The sequence below is a fragment of the Enhydra lutris genome, unplaced genomic scaffold (genome assembly GCF_002288905.1).
Source record: "Enhydra lutris kenyoni isolate GAN:26980312 unplaced genomic scaffold, ASM228890v2 scaffoldscaffold1, whole genome shotgun sequence".
In the NCBI taxonomy this organism is placed as follows: Eukaryota; Metazoa; Chordata; class Mammalia; order Carnivora; family Mustelidae; genus Enhydra; species Enhydra lutris.
The window spans coordinates 28,819,322-28,836,504 of NW_019154085.1; the positions used below are offsets into that span (position 1 = coordinate 28,819,322).

At 55.4% G+C, this 17,183-nt stretch overlaps 1 protein-coding gene across 6 annotated transcripts; it reads right to left on the minus strand.

Moving 5' to 3' along the window:
• Positions 1-360: 360 nt before the first annotated feature.
• On the minus strand, positions 361-17,159 carry LOC111143874 (zinc finger protein 142). Of its 6 annotated transcripts, none has more exons than XM_022497902.1 (10): positions 17,060-17,159; positions 16,426-16,793; positions 14,775-15,098; positions 11,048-11,647; positions 10,220-10,384; positions 8,472-9,296; positions 6,501-6,678; positions 2,840-5,732; positions 2,171-2,276; positions 361-1,248 (listed from the first exon to the last, which is right to left on the minus strand). In XM_022497902.1, exons 3-10 carry the CDS (start codon positions 15,052-15,054, stop codon positions 779-781), a joined length of 5,517 nt encoding a protein of 1,838 aa, XP_022353610.1. In that variant the 5' UTR covers positions 15,055-15,098; positions 16,426-16,793; positions 17,060-17,159; the 3' UTR covers positions 361-778. The 6 variants fall into 6 exon arrangements, with proteins under 6 accessions (XP_022353610.1, XP_022353620.1, XP_022353601.1 ...); XM_022497912.1 differs by having other exon boundaries at positions 16,426-16,785; positions 17,060-17,076; XM_022497893.1 differs by lacking the exon at positions 17,060-17,159 and having other exon boundaries at positions 16,426-16,498; positions 16,642-17,015.
• Positions 17,160-17,183: the final 24 nt, after the last annotated feature.

The following is a 17,183-nucleotide window of genomic DNA, read 5'->3' on the forward strand; positions in this document are numbered from 1 at the left end:
CGGAATTCTGGATTACAGAGTCTCATCGCCCCCCTTCCCTCAAGTCGTGCGCCTTTCCCACTATCTTGTGATTTAACTCCTGTGCAGCTGCTGGGCCAGGCTGAGGATGGAGGCTGAATTAAAGCTACTTCCAGGGGGAGGCTGACTGCTAGGCCTACAAGTAGACCTCGGGGCTCAGAAATAAGGAGCAGGGCAAGGGCCAAGCCAGGCTCAAGGGCAGAGAGAAGGCAGACCCGGGAACATTTCGGAATCCCTCGGTGAAGATGGAAGGAGACGAAGGAGAGACAGAGGTGTGAGAGGGAATGGGCCAGAGCGAGAGGACAGCCTGGCTGTGCTCAGTCAGGGACATGGATGCGTTGGTAAGCTCGTCACCACTCTGTTTAACATGCTTCAGAGAGCAGGAGGCGCAACAGCACATGCGGTCAGATACAACTGTCTGGAGGGTGCTGGAAAAACACAGGACCAGACAGAGCAAGGAGGAAGGGGAAGACAGAATGGGCAAAAACCAAGGTCTTAGAGCCAGGAGCTCTGGGGGAGCGCTGAAGGAAGCGGGAACTCACGGGTTAGAAACATAGGGTGTCTCAACTGGAAATCAATCTGTGGTCCATGTCACTCCTTTATACGGCCATCAGCGTCCCGGTACTACTGCCTGAGCCCCCGAAACCTCGAAGCCAGCCCTTCCTTAGGCTCTGGAGCCGCAGGCGAGCTCTGCTTCCAGTCTGCAGGTCTGCACGTGTGGGACCACCCCCTCTGTGATGGTCGGGGAGGGGGCAGGCGCTCAGCCCTCGGGTCCCGTCGGGAGAGCAGCAGGAGCAGGAGGGCTAGGGTCCTCCAGCTGCACGTCATGCAGGTGCACCGTGGGGGTGGTGGGATCTTTCCCCACTCCTTGGTTCGGGTCGGCCTGGTCCGGGTGGTGCCGGCGCACGTGCTTCACCACCTGGAACTTCTGCTTGGCCTTGTAGCTGCAGAGGCGGCAGAAGAAGGGGTGCCGGTCGGTGTGGGTGAGGGCGTGATGGCGCAGGCCGGCGGCCCAGCGGAAAGCACGGTGGCACACATTGCACACGTAGGGCTTGGCCTCACTGTGCTTGCGGAGGTGGGTGCGCAGCAGGAAGCGGGTCTTGAAGGCCTTGCCGCACTGCTCGCACATGAAGGCCCGTGCCTCCCGGTGCCGAGTCTCCTGGTGCACACGCAGCGCGTCGGCCCGGTTGGTGCAGTACTCGCACTCGGGGCACTGGTATGGCTTCAGGCCTATAGGACGGGGCAGGGCCAACGGACAAAGTCACTATCAGAGCTGGTGGAGCCACGTGGAGTGGACCCAGGAGTCACTGGGATCCCGGGACAAGACACAAGCAGCACACTGACTCATGACTGCCATCTGTGGAATGTTCCAGCTCCATCTGGCATTTCTCTGCCCTCCTCCCAACACAGCCCCTTTTGCACAGTGAGTGCCCAATGGATGCTGATAACTAACTGGACCCCTGAGTAGCCACCTGACGGCGATGACCACTCACTCAGATACCACCTGGTTTCCGGATGGGGAACTCCAACCCCTTATGATCATGGGGTACCCGTGGAACTTGGGGATCCATTTAAAGAGAACTCCGTGTTCAACTCAGAAAGGAAAAGAAAATTCTTAAGGGGAAAGGATTAGAGGCAAGAGAGCGGCGTCCATAGGTGCAGAGCACCCTGAAACGCATCTGGTTATTGCCTGGACGCGAGGGGATCCTATGCGTAATACAGACACGTCGCCGTTTAGCCCCTCGCAGAGCACCTGTAGTTCCCGGACTCCGTACCCAAGAGAAACAAAGCAGCTAAAACAGGCAAACTTTTCATGTTCCCGTTACTCCTAGTAGCTCCACTGTGTCTGCAGTAACTAAGCAGACCTCTGTCAGCCACATTTATGTTGTGGGGCTCTCAGCAAGGGGTCGGTGGCCTAGGGCCGTGGTCAGCAGGGAAGCTTTTACAGAGTACACCCAGGCCCTCAGGCTCACCTCTCTTCTGATTCTCCCAGCTCTTCAGTGGGTTGGGAAGCTATTCTGGCCCATCAGCCTCTCCCCCACCCCTCAATGTGCACCCCGGATCTGAGTAAGGACATCCACCACCTCAGGGAGGCTGGGCGTGCCAGGAATGGGGGGGACCCCATGGGCCCATGGAAACCACACAGACTCACCTGTGTGCTTGGTCATGTGGTACTTGAGCTGGTTGACCCACTTGCACTTGTAGCCACAGTCGGGGCACAGATACTTCCGTTCCTCCCTATGGATCCGCATGTGGTACTATGTGGGGGGGAAGAGCAGAGTGTGCCTAGAAAATGCGCACACTTGGTCCTCGGTGAAGTTGCTCCCACCCCAGCTGTGCTCCCTCCACCAAGCGGGCTCCCCGGTGCAGCCACTCTGCCCACACCTAACCTGCTGGGCCGCCACCCAAACCCGCTGGGCCGAACTCTCAGTCTGCCCCTTCTCAGCTCTGCCACTTACTACCTGTGCCCAAACTCCCAATCTATTAATCTGTGAAATGAGAAACAGCTGCACTAACTCCACCTCCTGTGTTGCAAGGATTAAAATTACGGCAAGCACGCAATAGCGCTCAATAAAAGCCTTCATCACAGGCCATGCTCACATAAGGGCATCTCTGCTTTGCAACCGCGCTATGAAGTATCAGCACCTCCTTCAATGGGGGGCTGCTAGGGGGCTTGACGGAGATCCCAGAACTGATAACCAGGAGTAGGGACCAGAGGACCCAGGGAGCTTCCCCCTACCCCCCGAGCCCGTCCACCTTCACCTCCCACCACGCCCCCTCCCCGCCCTCCGCCTCAGTGGCTTCCCCCCACCAGCCTCACCTTGAGGCGGGAGGGGTCGGCACAGGCGTAGGGACAGAGGTGGCAGCGGTAGGGCTTCTCTCCCGTGTGGATGCGGCTGTGCCAGGTGATCTTCTGGCGGTTCTTGGTGCTGTAGGCACAGTCGGTGCACTTGTACAGCCGGGTGCCGCCGTGCCCCTTCACGTGGTGGTCCAGCACCAGCTGGTGGCGGCACGCGAAGTCACAGAAGGGGCAGCGCAGGGCGGGCTGGCCGGCCCCCGCGCCGCCCTCCGGGGTCTCCGCACCTGCTACTGCCGCCTCCTCCTCTTCCTCCTCGTGCTGCTCCAGGTAGTGCCTAACCAGGCCAGCGCGCTCCCGGGCTGCAAAGTCACAGAGCTGGCAGCGGTGGCTGAAGTGCTGCTGCCGCCGGTGCTCGTCCAGGGCCGGCCGGCTGGGGAAGGCCTCCTGGCAGGCCCCACACTCCAGTCGTGGGTGCTGCTTGCGGGTGTGGCCCCGCAGGCTGGCTGGGCTGGCGCATAGCAGCCCACAGCGGGAGCAGCGCAGGGGGCCCTCGGTGGCAGGGGAGCCCGGCGTGGTGGGGGGCGGCTCGGGGTGCCGGCGCAGCGCATGCTGCTTGAGTGCCGTCTCTGAGCTGAACTGCGCCTCGCACTGGGGGCAGGCGAAGGCGGGGGTGCCCTGGTGGCAGCTGTTGACGTGGCGCGTGATGTCATGTCGCAGGTAGCCGCTATAGTCGCACAGCGGGCAGAAGTGGGTGGGCGTCTTATCGTGGACCCGCAGCCGGTGCAGGCGCAGTTTCGAGTTGGTACCGAATGTCTGTGGGCAGGAGCTGCAGGGGATGCGGCCGACCCCCGTGTGGCGGGACTGGTGGGCCTCCAGCCGGTACCGCCTAGTGGTGGAGAAGTCACAGAAGGGGCACTGGTGGGGCTTCACTCCCTCGTGCTTGAGCCGCCGGTGCTGCTGGAGGCAGCGGCTCTGCTTGCAGGTGAAGCCACAGTCCCCGCACTGGAGTGGGGGCCGGGGCCCGCGGGCCGGGGGGGCGGTGGTGGGGTGCCTCCGCTTCTGGTGGAGCCTGAGGGTGGCAGCAGCGGCGGCGGTGAAGGAGCAGAGGCTGCAGTGCAGCTCTCCAGACTCTCCGAGGGGGCAGCCCCGGCTCTGGTGCGTCCTCAGGGCCCGCTCCTGGCGGCAGCTGAAGGGGCACGTTGGGCAGGAGAAGCGGGCCCCCTTCTGCTTTGGAGCCAGTGCCGTGTCCCCAGTCCTGGGGCTGCCCTCTGCACTCCCACTGCTGGGGGAGACAGAGTCCCCACGGCTCAGAAGAGAGGCCCCTCGCTTTCCTCCCCCGCCGCGGCCCCCCCGGCAGCCTTCAGCCACGTGAGAGGTGATGGAGGAGAGCCGGGAGCACAGGAACGGGCATGAGTGGCAGTGAAACTTGCCCTGCTCGAAGTGGAACTTCTCAGGGGTCTCTGCGGGTAAGGTGTCCCCAGACATGGAGCGTGGGCCAGGGGGCTCCTCTACTTCTTCTGGCTCCCTGGGAAGTGCAGCAGCAGCCTCTTTGGGGAACGCTGGCTCTCCTTCTAGCAGGGCGGGGGGGGACTTCACACCTTCTGTGTCCTCGGAGACCTGGGTACCTGGGGGCAGTGGGGAGCCTGGTCCAGGCAAAGCCTTGTTCTTCCTGAGCAGAGCGGGACACTTCTTCAGCAGGTGGGTGCTGAGGCCACGCTGTTGCTTGAAGCTGGCTCCACACTCGGGGCACAGCAGGGGCCCTCGGCGGCCCTGGCACCCGGTCCTGGAGTGCACACTCAGGGCTTTCTCCCGGCGGGTAATGAACGGGCAGTGTGGGCAGCGGAAGGCGCGCCCCTCTCCCTGGATGACTACCATCTGAACCCGCCCCTCCAGGACCAGAGCCTCGGCCTGCTCTTTGTCCTGCCTCCGCAGGGCCTTGAGCAGGGACTCCGACTCGGGGAACTGGGGGAGCGGAGTGCTCTCAGCGGGCAGAGTGGCCTTTAAGGCTCCCGCCCAGCTGTCAGGGGGCTCCTCTGAGGAAGGGAGGTTTTGGGGGGCCTCTGGGACTGGCTTTTCCAGAACAGGCTCTTCTTCAGCACCCAAATCAGAAGCCCCGGCAGCTTCAAAGGCAGATAGCTCAGTCAAAGTTCCATCTGGCCCTTCAAGTCTCAGGGGCCCTGCGGGATCCAGGGGCCTGAAGGCCACAGGGGTGATTTCAGTGATCTCCTCCAGGGGTGGCTCAGCCACAGGCTCCAGCTCTACGCCCAAGGCCTCTAGGTGCAGGGTGCACCCTCCCTCATCGACCTCCGCCAGACCGGGGCTGCCAGACAGGTCGTCACCCTGCGAAACCCCACTGCCATCCTGTCTCCCAGTGCTCTCCTCCTCGCTGGTCTCTGGCGGGGCCGGGTCCGAGTGGGGCTCCACTGCCAGCGCAGGGTCCCGGTCTGGCCCCTCAGGCGGGGCGGGCGGCTGGCTGTGGGGCTCGGAGTCCAGCCGGGGCATCGGGCCCGGCCCAGCCCCCTCGGGCTCCTGGCCAGCATAGCGGAGCTGCCACACCTGGTCGCCGGGCACATAGCCGTGGACCTTGCGCTTGTGGAAGAAGAGGGTGGTGTTGCTGAAGGTACGGTAGTCACAGAGCGGGCAGCGGAACTCACGCAGGCGGGTGTGCTTGCAGTTCTCGTGGCTCAGCAGCGCCTGCTTGTGGCGGCTCTGGTAGCTGCAGTAGCGACAGGGGTAGAGTGGGGCCGGCGGGCCTGGGTGGTGCTGGGAGGCCATGTGCTTCTGCAGCTCGTACTTCCGCTTGCACGCAAAGGCGCACACCTCGCACATCAGGGACTTGCCCTGGTGGCGCAGCTTGTGGCTGCTCAGCTGATCGGCCCGGTGGCAGCGATAAGAGCACTGGTTGCACTGGTATCTGGTTGGGGGGTAGGAGGCAAAGTGGCCAGACTCAGTCTCCCAGAACCCATGAATACTTCCTGTGGACAAGGCTCCGCACTCAGGGCAGGACTCGTGTCATCTAAGCCATTCTCTACCACTACCCCACAGACTGGGCATCTGCTTCCAAAGGAGGAGACTCAAGCACAGAGGTTAATGACCTGCCTCGGGTCACAAAGAAGCGAAGGGCAGACAGCCCACCTTCAGTGCTTGTGTTCCGACCCCTGCTCTATGTTGCTGCCACAGGGAAGACAGCACGGATCAGCCACCTGCTCTAGACTCTGAAGGAACTGCGGAGCTACGGCCTCACGGGGCTGGTGTCTGTGCCTAGATCCCATTCTCCCCCAGAGGCGTGAAAGCTCAGCAGAGACCCCCTGGCCAGCAGAGCCACAGCACAGTGGGGAACTTTGCCTGGATGAGGAACGTGGCTAGGATGGGGGGGTCGCAAGTGTTGTCTCCCAACTTTCCTAGGCATGGACTTTGTGAGAGCTCAAGGGACACCATCACGTCTGGGCCTGGACTCTGGGTCTATGCTCCTTTCCCTGAGCCCAGAGAGTTCTCCCCGTGCAGAGGGGGCCACAGGCACAGAAGCCAGCTACCGGCAATGGAGCAGAGACCAGAGGAGCAGAGAGCGGCACGGGGAGGAGTCATTCTGAGGCCAGGAGAGCACGGTGAGTTCAAGAGGAGGCTAGCTTAGCGTCAGCTTCCTGGGCGAGGGTGGGAGCGGGGAGGGCACACGCACTCATACCTGAGGTCCCCCGCGTGTTTCCGCATGTGCACACTGAGGTAATGCTTCCACTTGGTGACGTAGCCACACTCAGTGCACATGTAATCCTTGGTGTTGGAGTGGGTCAGCATGTGCTTGGACAGGTAGCTCACGTCTCGGCATGTGAAATCACAGAGTTCACACTTATGAGGTTTCTCACCTTGGGTGTGGGTAGGGGTAGGGATGGGAGGAGAGGAAACAGGTCAGACGTGGATTGAGGGGGTGCACAGACCGTGCTCCCACACGCAAGCTTGCCCTGATGCTGAGCATAAGCGAAAGCCTCCCTCACCGCCCGGTGTGTGGCTCCCAACGGTCAGAGCTGCTTCTGGCCCTCTCCCCGGCTCCAACATGGAGGAAGCCAGGGGGAAAGTGAAGACCATACTTTCCACGACCAGTCTTGCAAGTCTACCTGGATGCTATAGAGCTTGTTAGCTCTAATGGCCGACTGCTCCACTTACCCGAATTCCCTCCAGTTTTGCAGAAAAGGAGAAAAAAACTAGGCTAAGTAGTGGTTAAGAATTTGGACTCTGGAGTCCAACCCATTAATAAGGATATTAATAGCTAACATGGACAGAACGTGCATTATAAAAACGCCCCCTCTTGGGGAGCCTGGGTGGCTCAGTTGGTTAAACAACTGCCTCTGGCTCAAGTCACCATCCTGGGGTCCTGAGATCGAGCCCCATGTCGGGCTCTCTGCTCAGCAAGGAGTGTGCTTCTCCCTCTCCCTCTGCCTGCTGCTCCCCCTGCTTCTGCTCTCTTGTTCTGTCAAATACATAAATAAAATCTTTAAAAAAACATGTCTGCTCTTACTGACTCTTCCTGGCAGCCCTATGAAGCAGGTCCTAGGACTGCCTCATTTTATAAAGAAAGAAGGCGGGGCGCGGGGAAACCACAGAGCTATGAAGTGGTGGTTTAGATCCCAGCTGACTACTACTACGTGGGCTTGGACAAGTCACATAACCCTTCCGAGTCTGTTTTTCCTTATCTCCAAAGAGGGGGGCAACAAAAATACTGATTGCTCAAGGCTGGTGAGAAGATTAAGTAAGACATCCCAAAGTCCTCAGCGGTGCCCCGCAAGGACTCAAGGAAGAGCTGTCTATGGGATTGGGTAAGAGCTGGTGCTAAGAGGCTGGGGGCACGTTCCTTCAGGACCCTTCCCTGTGATCCCTGCCTGCCCACTCAGCCCGTTTCCCTGTGGTGAAAGGCGAGCGAAATGGTACTCTGGCTCCAGTTCTAACATTAGCAGTATGATCCCGCAACAGGGCATTTAAATGTTCAGTTCCTCTCCTTCACCTGCCTCCCTTGCAAGACTGTCTTTATGCATTAAATGAGACAATGTAAAAAGAACTCAGCAAACTATAGAGCACTGTAGAGATGGGAAATTTTATGAAGGGCCTTAGAAAAATGACCTTTGGTGACTAAGGCATGCACAGAAATGAACTGTTCACTGGAAACAATGGCTTTGCCCCAAGCTGCCTAAGAGCTATCCTCCTAAACTAGAATCTTCGACGAGATTTTTTTTTTTAAATGTCTTGTCAACCCACTGACGCTTGCTTAGAGATCGCAAGTGGGGCGGGGCCACAGCAGGAAGCTTAATCTGGTTGTCACTCAAAGCATCAGTATAATGCTGGCAACCAATTACAGTCTGAGTCAGCTCCCAAGGCTCTCTCATGTATGGGCGGCTTGGGCCACTTGCCCCTCATCTCCAAACCTGAATCACAAAGGAAGGTATCTCTCCATGACCTTCGGCTCAGACTACCTGGACTCCCATCCTAGCTTAACCATTTCACTAGCCAAGGGACCCTCATCTTAAGGCTCCTTTGTAAACTACAAACGGTAGATCTGGTTCTAGGAACGACGGACGCAGAGCCCCTTGTGGGCCTCGTATCTGGCACACGAGCCCAGCGACGGCCATGTGACCAGTGTGACTGCAGGGGCAGAAGGTGGGCTCACCGGTGTGCAGCAGCATGTGGCGAATGAGCACCCTCTTGTGGGCGGTGGCAAAGGCGCACTCGGGGCACTGGTGGATCTTCTCGTGGGCGTGCATCTTGCCCACGTGGTCCTGGTAGGCCACGGGGTTGAAGGTGGCGAAGGGGCAGAAGGTGCAGCGCAGCTCCTCGCTGCCCGCATGGCCCTGCTTCTTGTGTTTGCGGAACGCGTGCTTGTTGGAGCAGGCGAAGTCGCAGTGCGGGCAGTGGAAGGCATAGTGGCTCTTGCGGTGTGCCTCCATGGCCTCGGCGCTGGCGAAGAGCAGGGGGCACGAGTGATGGCGGCACTCGACAGCCCGCGCGCCGTGGCTCTCCTTCAGGTGCTTGATGAAGGCCTTGCGGTCGGGGGCCACGTAGCCGCAGCCCTCCTGAAAGCAGCGCAGGGGCAGCGGCCCCGTAGCGGCCGCCGCCGTGTGGCTCTTGAGGTGCTCCTTCAGGGCCTGGCTGAGGCGGAACTCCTCCCGGCACACGGGGCAGGCGTAGGTGTCCGAGTAGAAGTTGGAAATGTCCTCGTGCATGCTGGCCATGTGGCGGTTCAGCGCATTCCTCTCCACGGCACTGTAGTGGCACAGCGGGCAGCGGTGGGCCTTCTGGCCCAGCTCCCGCAGCAGGTGCGTCTTCAGCTTGCTCTTGCTGGTGAAGAACTTCTGGCAGTTGGGGCACTGCAGGCTGGGGTCGGGGAAGTGCAGGTGCAGGTGCTCCACCAGGTGTGTCCGCTTCTTGAAGCAGCGCTTGCACTCCGGGCACATGTGAGTCTTGAAGAGGGACTCGGTGCCAGGAGGCACGTCCCCTGGAGAGGGAAAGGGAGAGAGGGCTGTCGGCGAGATTCTCTGAGAAGCTGGGGGCTGGCCAGCTCACGGGAGAACCATGATTTGTCCGGACACGACGTTAGGAGGCCTTTCATCTCTCTCTGTGGGGAACCTAACAACGGCATCTCCAGCAGGGCAGGCTCACAAAGGGGGCGAGAAGTTCAAGTACTGAAGGAAGCCAAATCACAAGGATTTCTCTGACCTGGTTGTGGGCCCATCTGAAGTGCTTCCCCCAGCTCCCCACTATTCCCGAGCCTTTGTCTAGAGTTGCTCAAGAGAACAATCTGGAAGAAGCATTCTCACTCTTCCTGCCCTTGTTTGTGAGGGTAGGCAGCGGGATTGGCAGGGTTGGTTGGAAGGCCAAGAAACCCGCAGAGTATGTAAAAGGGAAGAGAAGAAGGTCAAGTACTCCTGCATCTAAACACTGGTTCACTGAGTTCGAGATCAGAGAGAACTGGTCATATACACAATCAGATCTTTTCTAGTCACTTGACAGGAAACGTGCTCTGTGGGGGAAGGATGGGTTGCAAATGTGGTTCTACAGAGTTGGAAAGCTGGGAAGCAAGGATTCAGAAATAAAAATCTTCGTGGGCCCAATGCCAGACAAAACAGGCTGCTGACCAGTAACCTCTGGCATCTTTATATAATCAATATCACCGTCTCCTTCCCTGCAAAAGAGCCTCTGCCTGAGGAAGACCAGCCTAGGAGAGCAACCCCTACTCTGTGTTTCTACCGTCTTTACCCATTTATCATTTTCCCACTACATAGGTCAAAGTGGAAGGGTAAGAACCAGAGGCCATGAACCAACACCCAGAAAACCAAACCCCAGAGAGCCTCAATGTCAGTGTCTCCACAATCCATTCCTCCCCACCACCAAGAGGTTCACGCCTAACCATGTCATTACCTTCTAACTGCTGAGCTCCCTGGCCCTTCTCCAGGCCTTTTTGGGTGTCCTTCAGAGCGCCACTCTCTTCTTCCTCCGCGTCCCCTTCATCCGCTGACTGCTCCCTGGGCAAGGGCGCCTCTGCTCGTTCTGATGGCTCGCCCCCTCTAGGGGGCAGTTTGGGAGCTGGAGACACATAAAACTTGATGTCTATGGGAGCCAACGACCGCAATGACTGTTTCTCCTGCTCCTCTTCCGGGCTGGCAGGACTGCCCCCTCCCCATTTAGAATAAGAGAATCTTGCGCTTGGATTCTAGGTCTATCCATTTATTACCACTCAAGACAGGAGAAGCTAAGCTATCATTAACACTCCAACCTAAAGCAAATCAAACCTCAGAGGACACCATCCTCACACCCCTTGAAGGCAAGGGCTTTGAGATCACTGCAGTGGGGGTAGGGGGCTGGGAGGTACAGACTGGGGAGACTGCACTTCCCTGGCCCGGGTTCCCAGGGCTAATGGCTGGCGGCTCAGTGCAGGTGAACATAGCCAGACCTCTAAACCGGTCTACTGAGAAGCTAAACTCAGCAATTCAGGGTCACACCCTGTCCCCTCTGATCCATCGCTCTACCCCTCCACAGAGGCGGTTGCTTCAATAAGGCAAAGGTGTAAGGCTATTTCCCAGGAAAGAGGGGTCTTCTCTTTGGGAGCACGGCACTGACTGGTCTCAGCAAGCCTAGGTCTTGTAGCAGAATCCTGGTCTCTCCCAGCCTATTTCCTCCTCCTCCTCTATTCACCCCATGCCCTCTTTTCGAGACAAAAAAAAAAAAAAAAAAGACCCGGTCTCATACCTGGCAGCAGCTCCTGGGCCGGAGGACCCTGCCGGGCAGAGAGCTCTCCCTGTGGCCCAGGCCCGTGGCTCCGCTGATGCTGCCGGAAGAGTTTGACGTTGGAACCCATAAAGCTGCAATGGTTGCAGTGGAAGGGGTAATGGGCCTGTCGGTGCAGCTCCATGGCCTGCCGGCTCCCGAAGAGCAGGGGGCAGCCCCGGAAAGAACACGGCACGGGGACCGCGGCATGGGCCTGCCTCAGGTGGAACTGCAGGGCCTTGCGATCTTCCGCGGAGAACGTACAGCCGGACTCCGGGCAGGGGAAGGTGGCGGGAGGGCCCCGGTGACTCTTGAAGTGGCTCTTCAGGGCCTGGGGCTGGGCAAACTCCTGTCTACACACGGGGCACGGCAGGGGGCTATCTGGCAGGCCCTGCCCCTGCACAGGGCCAGAGAGAGGGAGGTTGCCGGGGGTGAGCTCCTCGGAGCATGGGGGGCCAGAGAGGCCCGGCAGAGGCTGTATGAGGGGCTCAGCACACTGGTGCAGGGCCAGCAGAGTGGGCTCTGCAAAGCTCTGCTCACAGCGCTCACAGAAGTACACCTCCACCACCTTTACCAGGACACCTGCAGGCAGAGGACCGAAAGAGAAGCACGGCATCAGATGGAACAAGACTCCTAGGCGTTAGCTACTAGTAGAAAACGTAGGTGAATCTTTTAATATTGGTGGGATGCAGATAGACGTTAAGACTTATACGGGGATGGTAAGCCCCATAAGGTCAGGGACAGTCTATTTGCATGTGACCTGGGTTCCCAGTATGTAGCACAATATGCCAACATAAAACAGGTATTTAATAAACATTTGCTAAATGAATACAACAAGCATTAACCAATTCTGGAAAGCATTAAGGAAAGGCAATACGTTTGGCCCAAATGAAAACTTGCAGAAGAAGAAAATGACACTCTAAGGGTAATATCTGCAGCTTTTTTTTTTTTTTTTAAGATTTTATTTATTTGCCAGAGAGAGAGAGAGAGCGCGCAAGCGAGTACACACAAGCAGGCAGAGGCAGCGAGAGAAGCAGGTTCCCTGCCGAGCAAGGAGCCCGATGTGGGACTCGATCCCAGGACCCTGGGATCATGACCTGAGCCGAAGGCAGTGGCTTAACCCACTGAGCCACCCAGGCGTCCCATATCTGCAGCTTTGAATGACAAAGTCTTACTTTTTACTTTCTGGAAAGAGATTTTTTTTTTTTTTTTTCAAAGGCACAGTAATTCATAAAATGAAGAACATCTGTTTCCAAAAGACCCAAATCATACGAGTAATCACTGGCATTTCTTTAGCAATGGGCAGGACCTTGATAAAGAAAGGCTTAGGAAACACTCACTGGGTCCTCTAGCTGCCCTTCGAGAAGAAGGACCCAGAGTCCTGGGAGGTTAAGGACTGTGCTTGCTCATGGCGGAGCCTTGACTCCAGCCCAGGTTTGTGCCATTTCTACTCTGCTGGTTTTCTTTCCTTTTTTTTTTTTTTTTAAAGATTTTATTTATTTATTTGACACAGAGAGAGAGCGAGATATCAAAAGTAGGCAGAGAGGCAGGCAGAGAGAGATGGGGAAGCAGGCCCCCTGCCGAGCAGAGAGCCCAATGAGGGGCTCGATCCCAGGACCCTGAGATCATGACCTGAGCCTCAGTCAGAGGCTTAACCCATTGAACCACCCAGGCGCCCTGGTTTTCTTTTTTAAAAAAAAAATTCAGGGACGCCTGGGTGGCTCAGTTGGTTGGGCAGCTGCCTTCGGCTCAGGTCGTGATCCCAGCGTCCTGGGATCGAGTCCCACACCGGGCTCCTTGCTCATCAGGGAGCCTGCTTCTCCCTCGGCCTCTGCCTGCCATTCTGTCTGCCTGTGCTTGCTCTCTCTCCCTCTCTCTCTCTGACAAATAAATAAATAAAATCTTAAAAAAAAAAAAAAATTCAGTGCAACAATTCAAATGACACGGATGTACCTCCAGAAAGAATAACCAACCCCACCCTTACACACAGTTTGGTCTATATTGTTTTAGGCCTTTAGGAGTCATTTCTCTGCAATTTGCTGCCCCCCTCACCCCCTGCCACCACTTGCTATAGATCAGATACTTTTTTCTATGATTACCTTTAGATCTAATATATTTTTTTGTCCAATTCATAGTACCTCTGAGCACAAACACGTCAAAATGAGGGCTTGCCTTTACTAATGGACATTTGGGTCATTTGGAACCCTTGTAAGTAAAGCTGCTCTAGACATCCTCATCCCCGTATTCTTCTGCATGTGTGTGAGTCTTTCTAGAGGACGGAGCCCTGGAAATGGAATTTCTGGGTCAGAGTATGCATATTTTCAAATTTGTTATATAAATAAATTGACCTTCAAAAGGTTATGCTAAATTTATACCCTCTGTAAGCTGTAAGACAGTATCTGTTTTCCCACCAGCACTAGATATTATAAAAGATGTTTAATTTTTGCCAAAACTGAGAAACAACAATGGCATATCATAGTAATTATTATTTTTTTAAGGTTTTGTTGTTTTTTCTTTAGTAATCTCTACATCCATCCTGAGGCTTGAACTCACAACCCTAACATCAAGAGTCACAGGCTCTTCCAACTGAGCCAGCCAAGCACCCCTCATAGTTATTTTTAAGTGAAATTTATTTGTGTGTTACTGAGATTAAGCATTCTTATGGTTTTTGACTACTTTTATTCTTCTTTACTAACTGCATGTAGGTTTTTCTTCCCTCTCAAAAAAAACGAAAACACCCTTTTTCTTATTATGGAGCTCTCTGAATTTTAAAGAGATTAACCCGGGGTGCCTGGGTTAGCTCAGGTTATGATCTTGGGATGAAGCCCCGCCTCAGGGGTCTTGCATGTCTTGGGATGGAGCCCCACATCAGGCTCCCGCTTCCAGCTTCTCTCTCTGCACCACCCTCCTGCTCTGCTCTTGCTCTCTCTCTCTGATAAATAAATAATATTTACAAAAAAATAGAGTTTAATTCTCCCTTATATATTGCAACTGTTTTTCCCATGTTTGTTCTTTATTATTTGCTTCCCCACACAGAAGATTAGAAACACTCTATGATCAAATTAGCTAATCTTTTCGAGGATTTGTTGTCACCATACCACACTGCCAAGGGAAGTTGTGACAACTGTAGCCAGAGGATGGCAGTTAACAAACGGGGAAGTTACCTAAAAATAAGAAGTTGTAGCTATAGGAAGAATAAAGGGGAGAACCATTTTTCTAGCATAAACATAAATGCTCAACTCCCATTCCTGACAACACGCCTTGGATGAGTTACATATGTTACACACAAGAAACTAGGGCAAGGAAATACCAGATTACTTCTGGGAAGCCCTGCCAAGCCCAGGGTGGTAGAGACACTGGGCCTTTTGCCTAATCCCTGGCTGCAGTTCCTGAGTGGGAGGGTCGATATACTATAGGAGTAAGGATTGGGTGGAGGTGTCAGAAAGGTCTTCCCATCTGGATCCCTGCCTAGCAGACATGAAGTCCTTGTAGGAACAGACTCTGCCAAGAGCTTGGTACCAGCTTGTGAACCACCTTGCCAGGCTTCAATCAACATTCACCAACTGCAAATCAAATAACAACATCTCTAAGAATAAAAATAAGATGCTACCTTGTGTTCTCATCATATTTATATAGAAGGGTCAAAAATAGCACAGACAAAACCTCAGGGCTGATTGTCCCAGTGGCCTGCTAGCAACAGAGTGGGTACCTGGGGTCTCTCCAGGAGCACCTGGGGACAGGTTTCCAGCCACTGCTTCCACAATGATCTCCATGTTCCCTGTGTCCTCTTCAGTTGCTGTGGCCTCTACCAGCAGGCAGCCTGGGTCAGCAGGCAAAGGTGTGGGGTTCCCAGCAGGACAGGGACTCTGGACGGGCTCCAGGATTCCACGGTTAGAGAGAGATGGGGGGATCAGCAATAGCTCCGGGCATAGTCCATCCATCTCCCCAGTGTTGTTGGTTGGCTGTGAGTCCAACACGGGGTCTGTCATCACCACTGACTGGTGTTCTGTGGTCTCCTTATGTGCTGGTAAGCCTATGGAAGAGAATCCAAACAAATCAGAGTTAGAAATCTCACCTTCCTCCCCGCTGATGCCGGGGCATGGCCCAGTGTCTGCCCACTTAGGCATTTCCTTTGATGGTAACATGCCACACCTAGCTAACCTAGAAGTTTTCTTTTTATAACAATGTTCAGAACAAAAACTAGACAGATGCTAATAGGAATCAGCATCAGGAGAGAGCCAACAAGTTTTGGCCAATATATTAAAAAGTGAAGGTTGTATCTCTTGGAGCTAAGTGACCTTGGTGAAATCATTAAGCAATCTGAGCCTCAGTTTTCTTATGTGCAACAAAACTGGGGCCAAGGGATCTCAGAGGTCCCTTCCCCTCTTAACATACTATGATCTCACTATTCCTTACTATGGGTGTAAGGCCCTTCCTTCAGGATCTGGCCTGGCTGACCTCTCCAGACTCATCTTCCACCTCGCCCCTTAACAGACCTCTGACCCAGCCGTATCAATGAGCTGCCACTCCCCAAGCTCACTGCATCCTCTTTTGCTCCCATACACTCACACATGCCTTTCCCTCTCCATGTGATGGGCCTTTTCCCTTTCTCCATCTCTCTCATCTGGCTAACCAACGCCTGTCCTTTAAGAATCTGCACAATGTCACTTTGGCTATGAAGGCTTCTTGACACCGTTCATAGAAGTTACTCTCTCTGGGGTCCCACTGGCACCTTGTACCTAGCTCTGTTGGAAACTGTCACACTGCAGCGTTGTGACCTATCAGTCTCCCTCCCTAGATATGGAGCTTTCTGAGTACAACTGACTGACATTATCACTTCACTGAACACAAACCACAACAATCTATGTAAGTCAGACAGACGAGATTCTAGTGAAGAACTGTAGACACAGAGCTCCATCAGAGGAGAGTTAGATTTCTACAAGGATAACAAACCAGTGCCTCTCTAGGTATGAAGGAACCCACCTGGAGGAATATCAAACTCATTAACTATGGCCTCATATTGAAAACACTAGAACATAACCAAGAAATGAACGGCAACTAAACTGCATATCCAGTTATACAGGGCCAAAGTTACCTGAAGTCGAATAATTAGTAATGTATAAGAATGATAGTAATGTATAAGAATAACTAGTAATGTATAAGAATGTATTAGTAACGTATACAGTAATGTGTAAGAATGAAACTGAGTCATGCCCCTCAAGTGAGGGCTTAGGGCCAGGAAACCAGGTTGCTGGTGAAAATTCTGCAACTCAAAACCTCGGCTCAGGGAATTCAGAAGGTAGCTGGGAAGTGCACTTCCACGGTCAGAGGGTTCTCTGGAAACCATAGCTTCCACTTACTGAATATTATCACCACTCTGCGGGGAGCCAAGGAGGACTATCCGTCGAGATGGAGAACCTGAACCTTCAGCCGCTGGAAGGCGGGTAAGGTGGCAGACAGGTAGTCACAAGAGGCATTGAGGAAGAGAAAGGACAAATTAAGGTGGAGAGAGGGCCTGCGGAAAGAATGAGACCCGAGGCACCCGGGTTTCCACCTGCCTTTGGGCTCTGACTCACCGCGTGGCCTCAGACAGATACAGTCACCTCGCTTCCCAGGGCCTCAGCTTTCCTATCTATAAAGTGGAGGTGATGACAGCGTCCACATCGTTGGGCGGGAGCGGGAATCACAAGAGCCAGCAAATGGCAAGGCCGTTTTGTAACCTGCAAAGCTTGGGATGGAGCATCGTCATGATTACTGTCCAGAGGCGAGGCAGCGGATAGTCGGGCGGGGTCCAGAGCAGTGACGCGGCTGGGGCACCGGGACTGCTGCTGTGATGCGCCGGGGCCCCGATCGTCGGCGTGCTCCGTTCAGCACCTCCTCCCGAGGAGTCCCGCCGCCCAGGCCCACTCTCATCCTGGGGCTCGAGAAACTTTTGCCTCTGGCCCGCTCCACACGTACCCCCTCCTACTTCCCGCCCGGCAGCCGCTCACTCACCTCCCGGCCCAGGGCGGGCGGGAGCCGCGTCTCTATGGTCCGCCAGCCGCTGGAGCGGCCTCCCGGGACTCCCTTTGTGCGACCGCCTCCGGCCCAGCCGCCTCTAGGACTTCGGGCTGATGGA

What these genes read in the sequence shown, in the direction of transcription:
- LOC111143874 (XM_022497931.1), bottom strand. Translation starts at nt 15,054, where the DNA reads ATGACAGACCCCGTGTTGGACTCACAGCCAACCAACAACACTGGGGAG. An exon ending in GGGAGCTCAGCAGTTAGAAG is followed by an intron (nt 9,297 to 10,219) that starts GTAATGACATGG and finishes TTCCCTCTCCAG; the next exon opens with GGGACGTGCCTCCTGGCACC. An exon ending in AAACACGCGGGGGACCTCAG is followed by an intron (nt 5,733 to 6,500) that starts GTATGAGTGCGT and finishes CCCCCCAACCAG; the next exon opens with ATACCAGTGCAACCAGTGCT.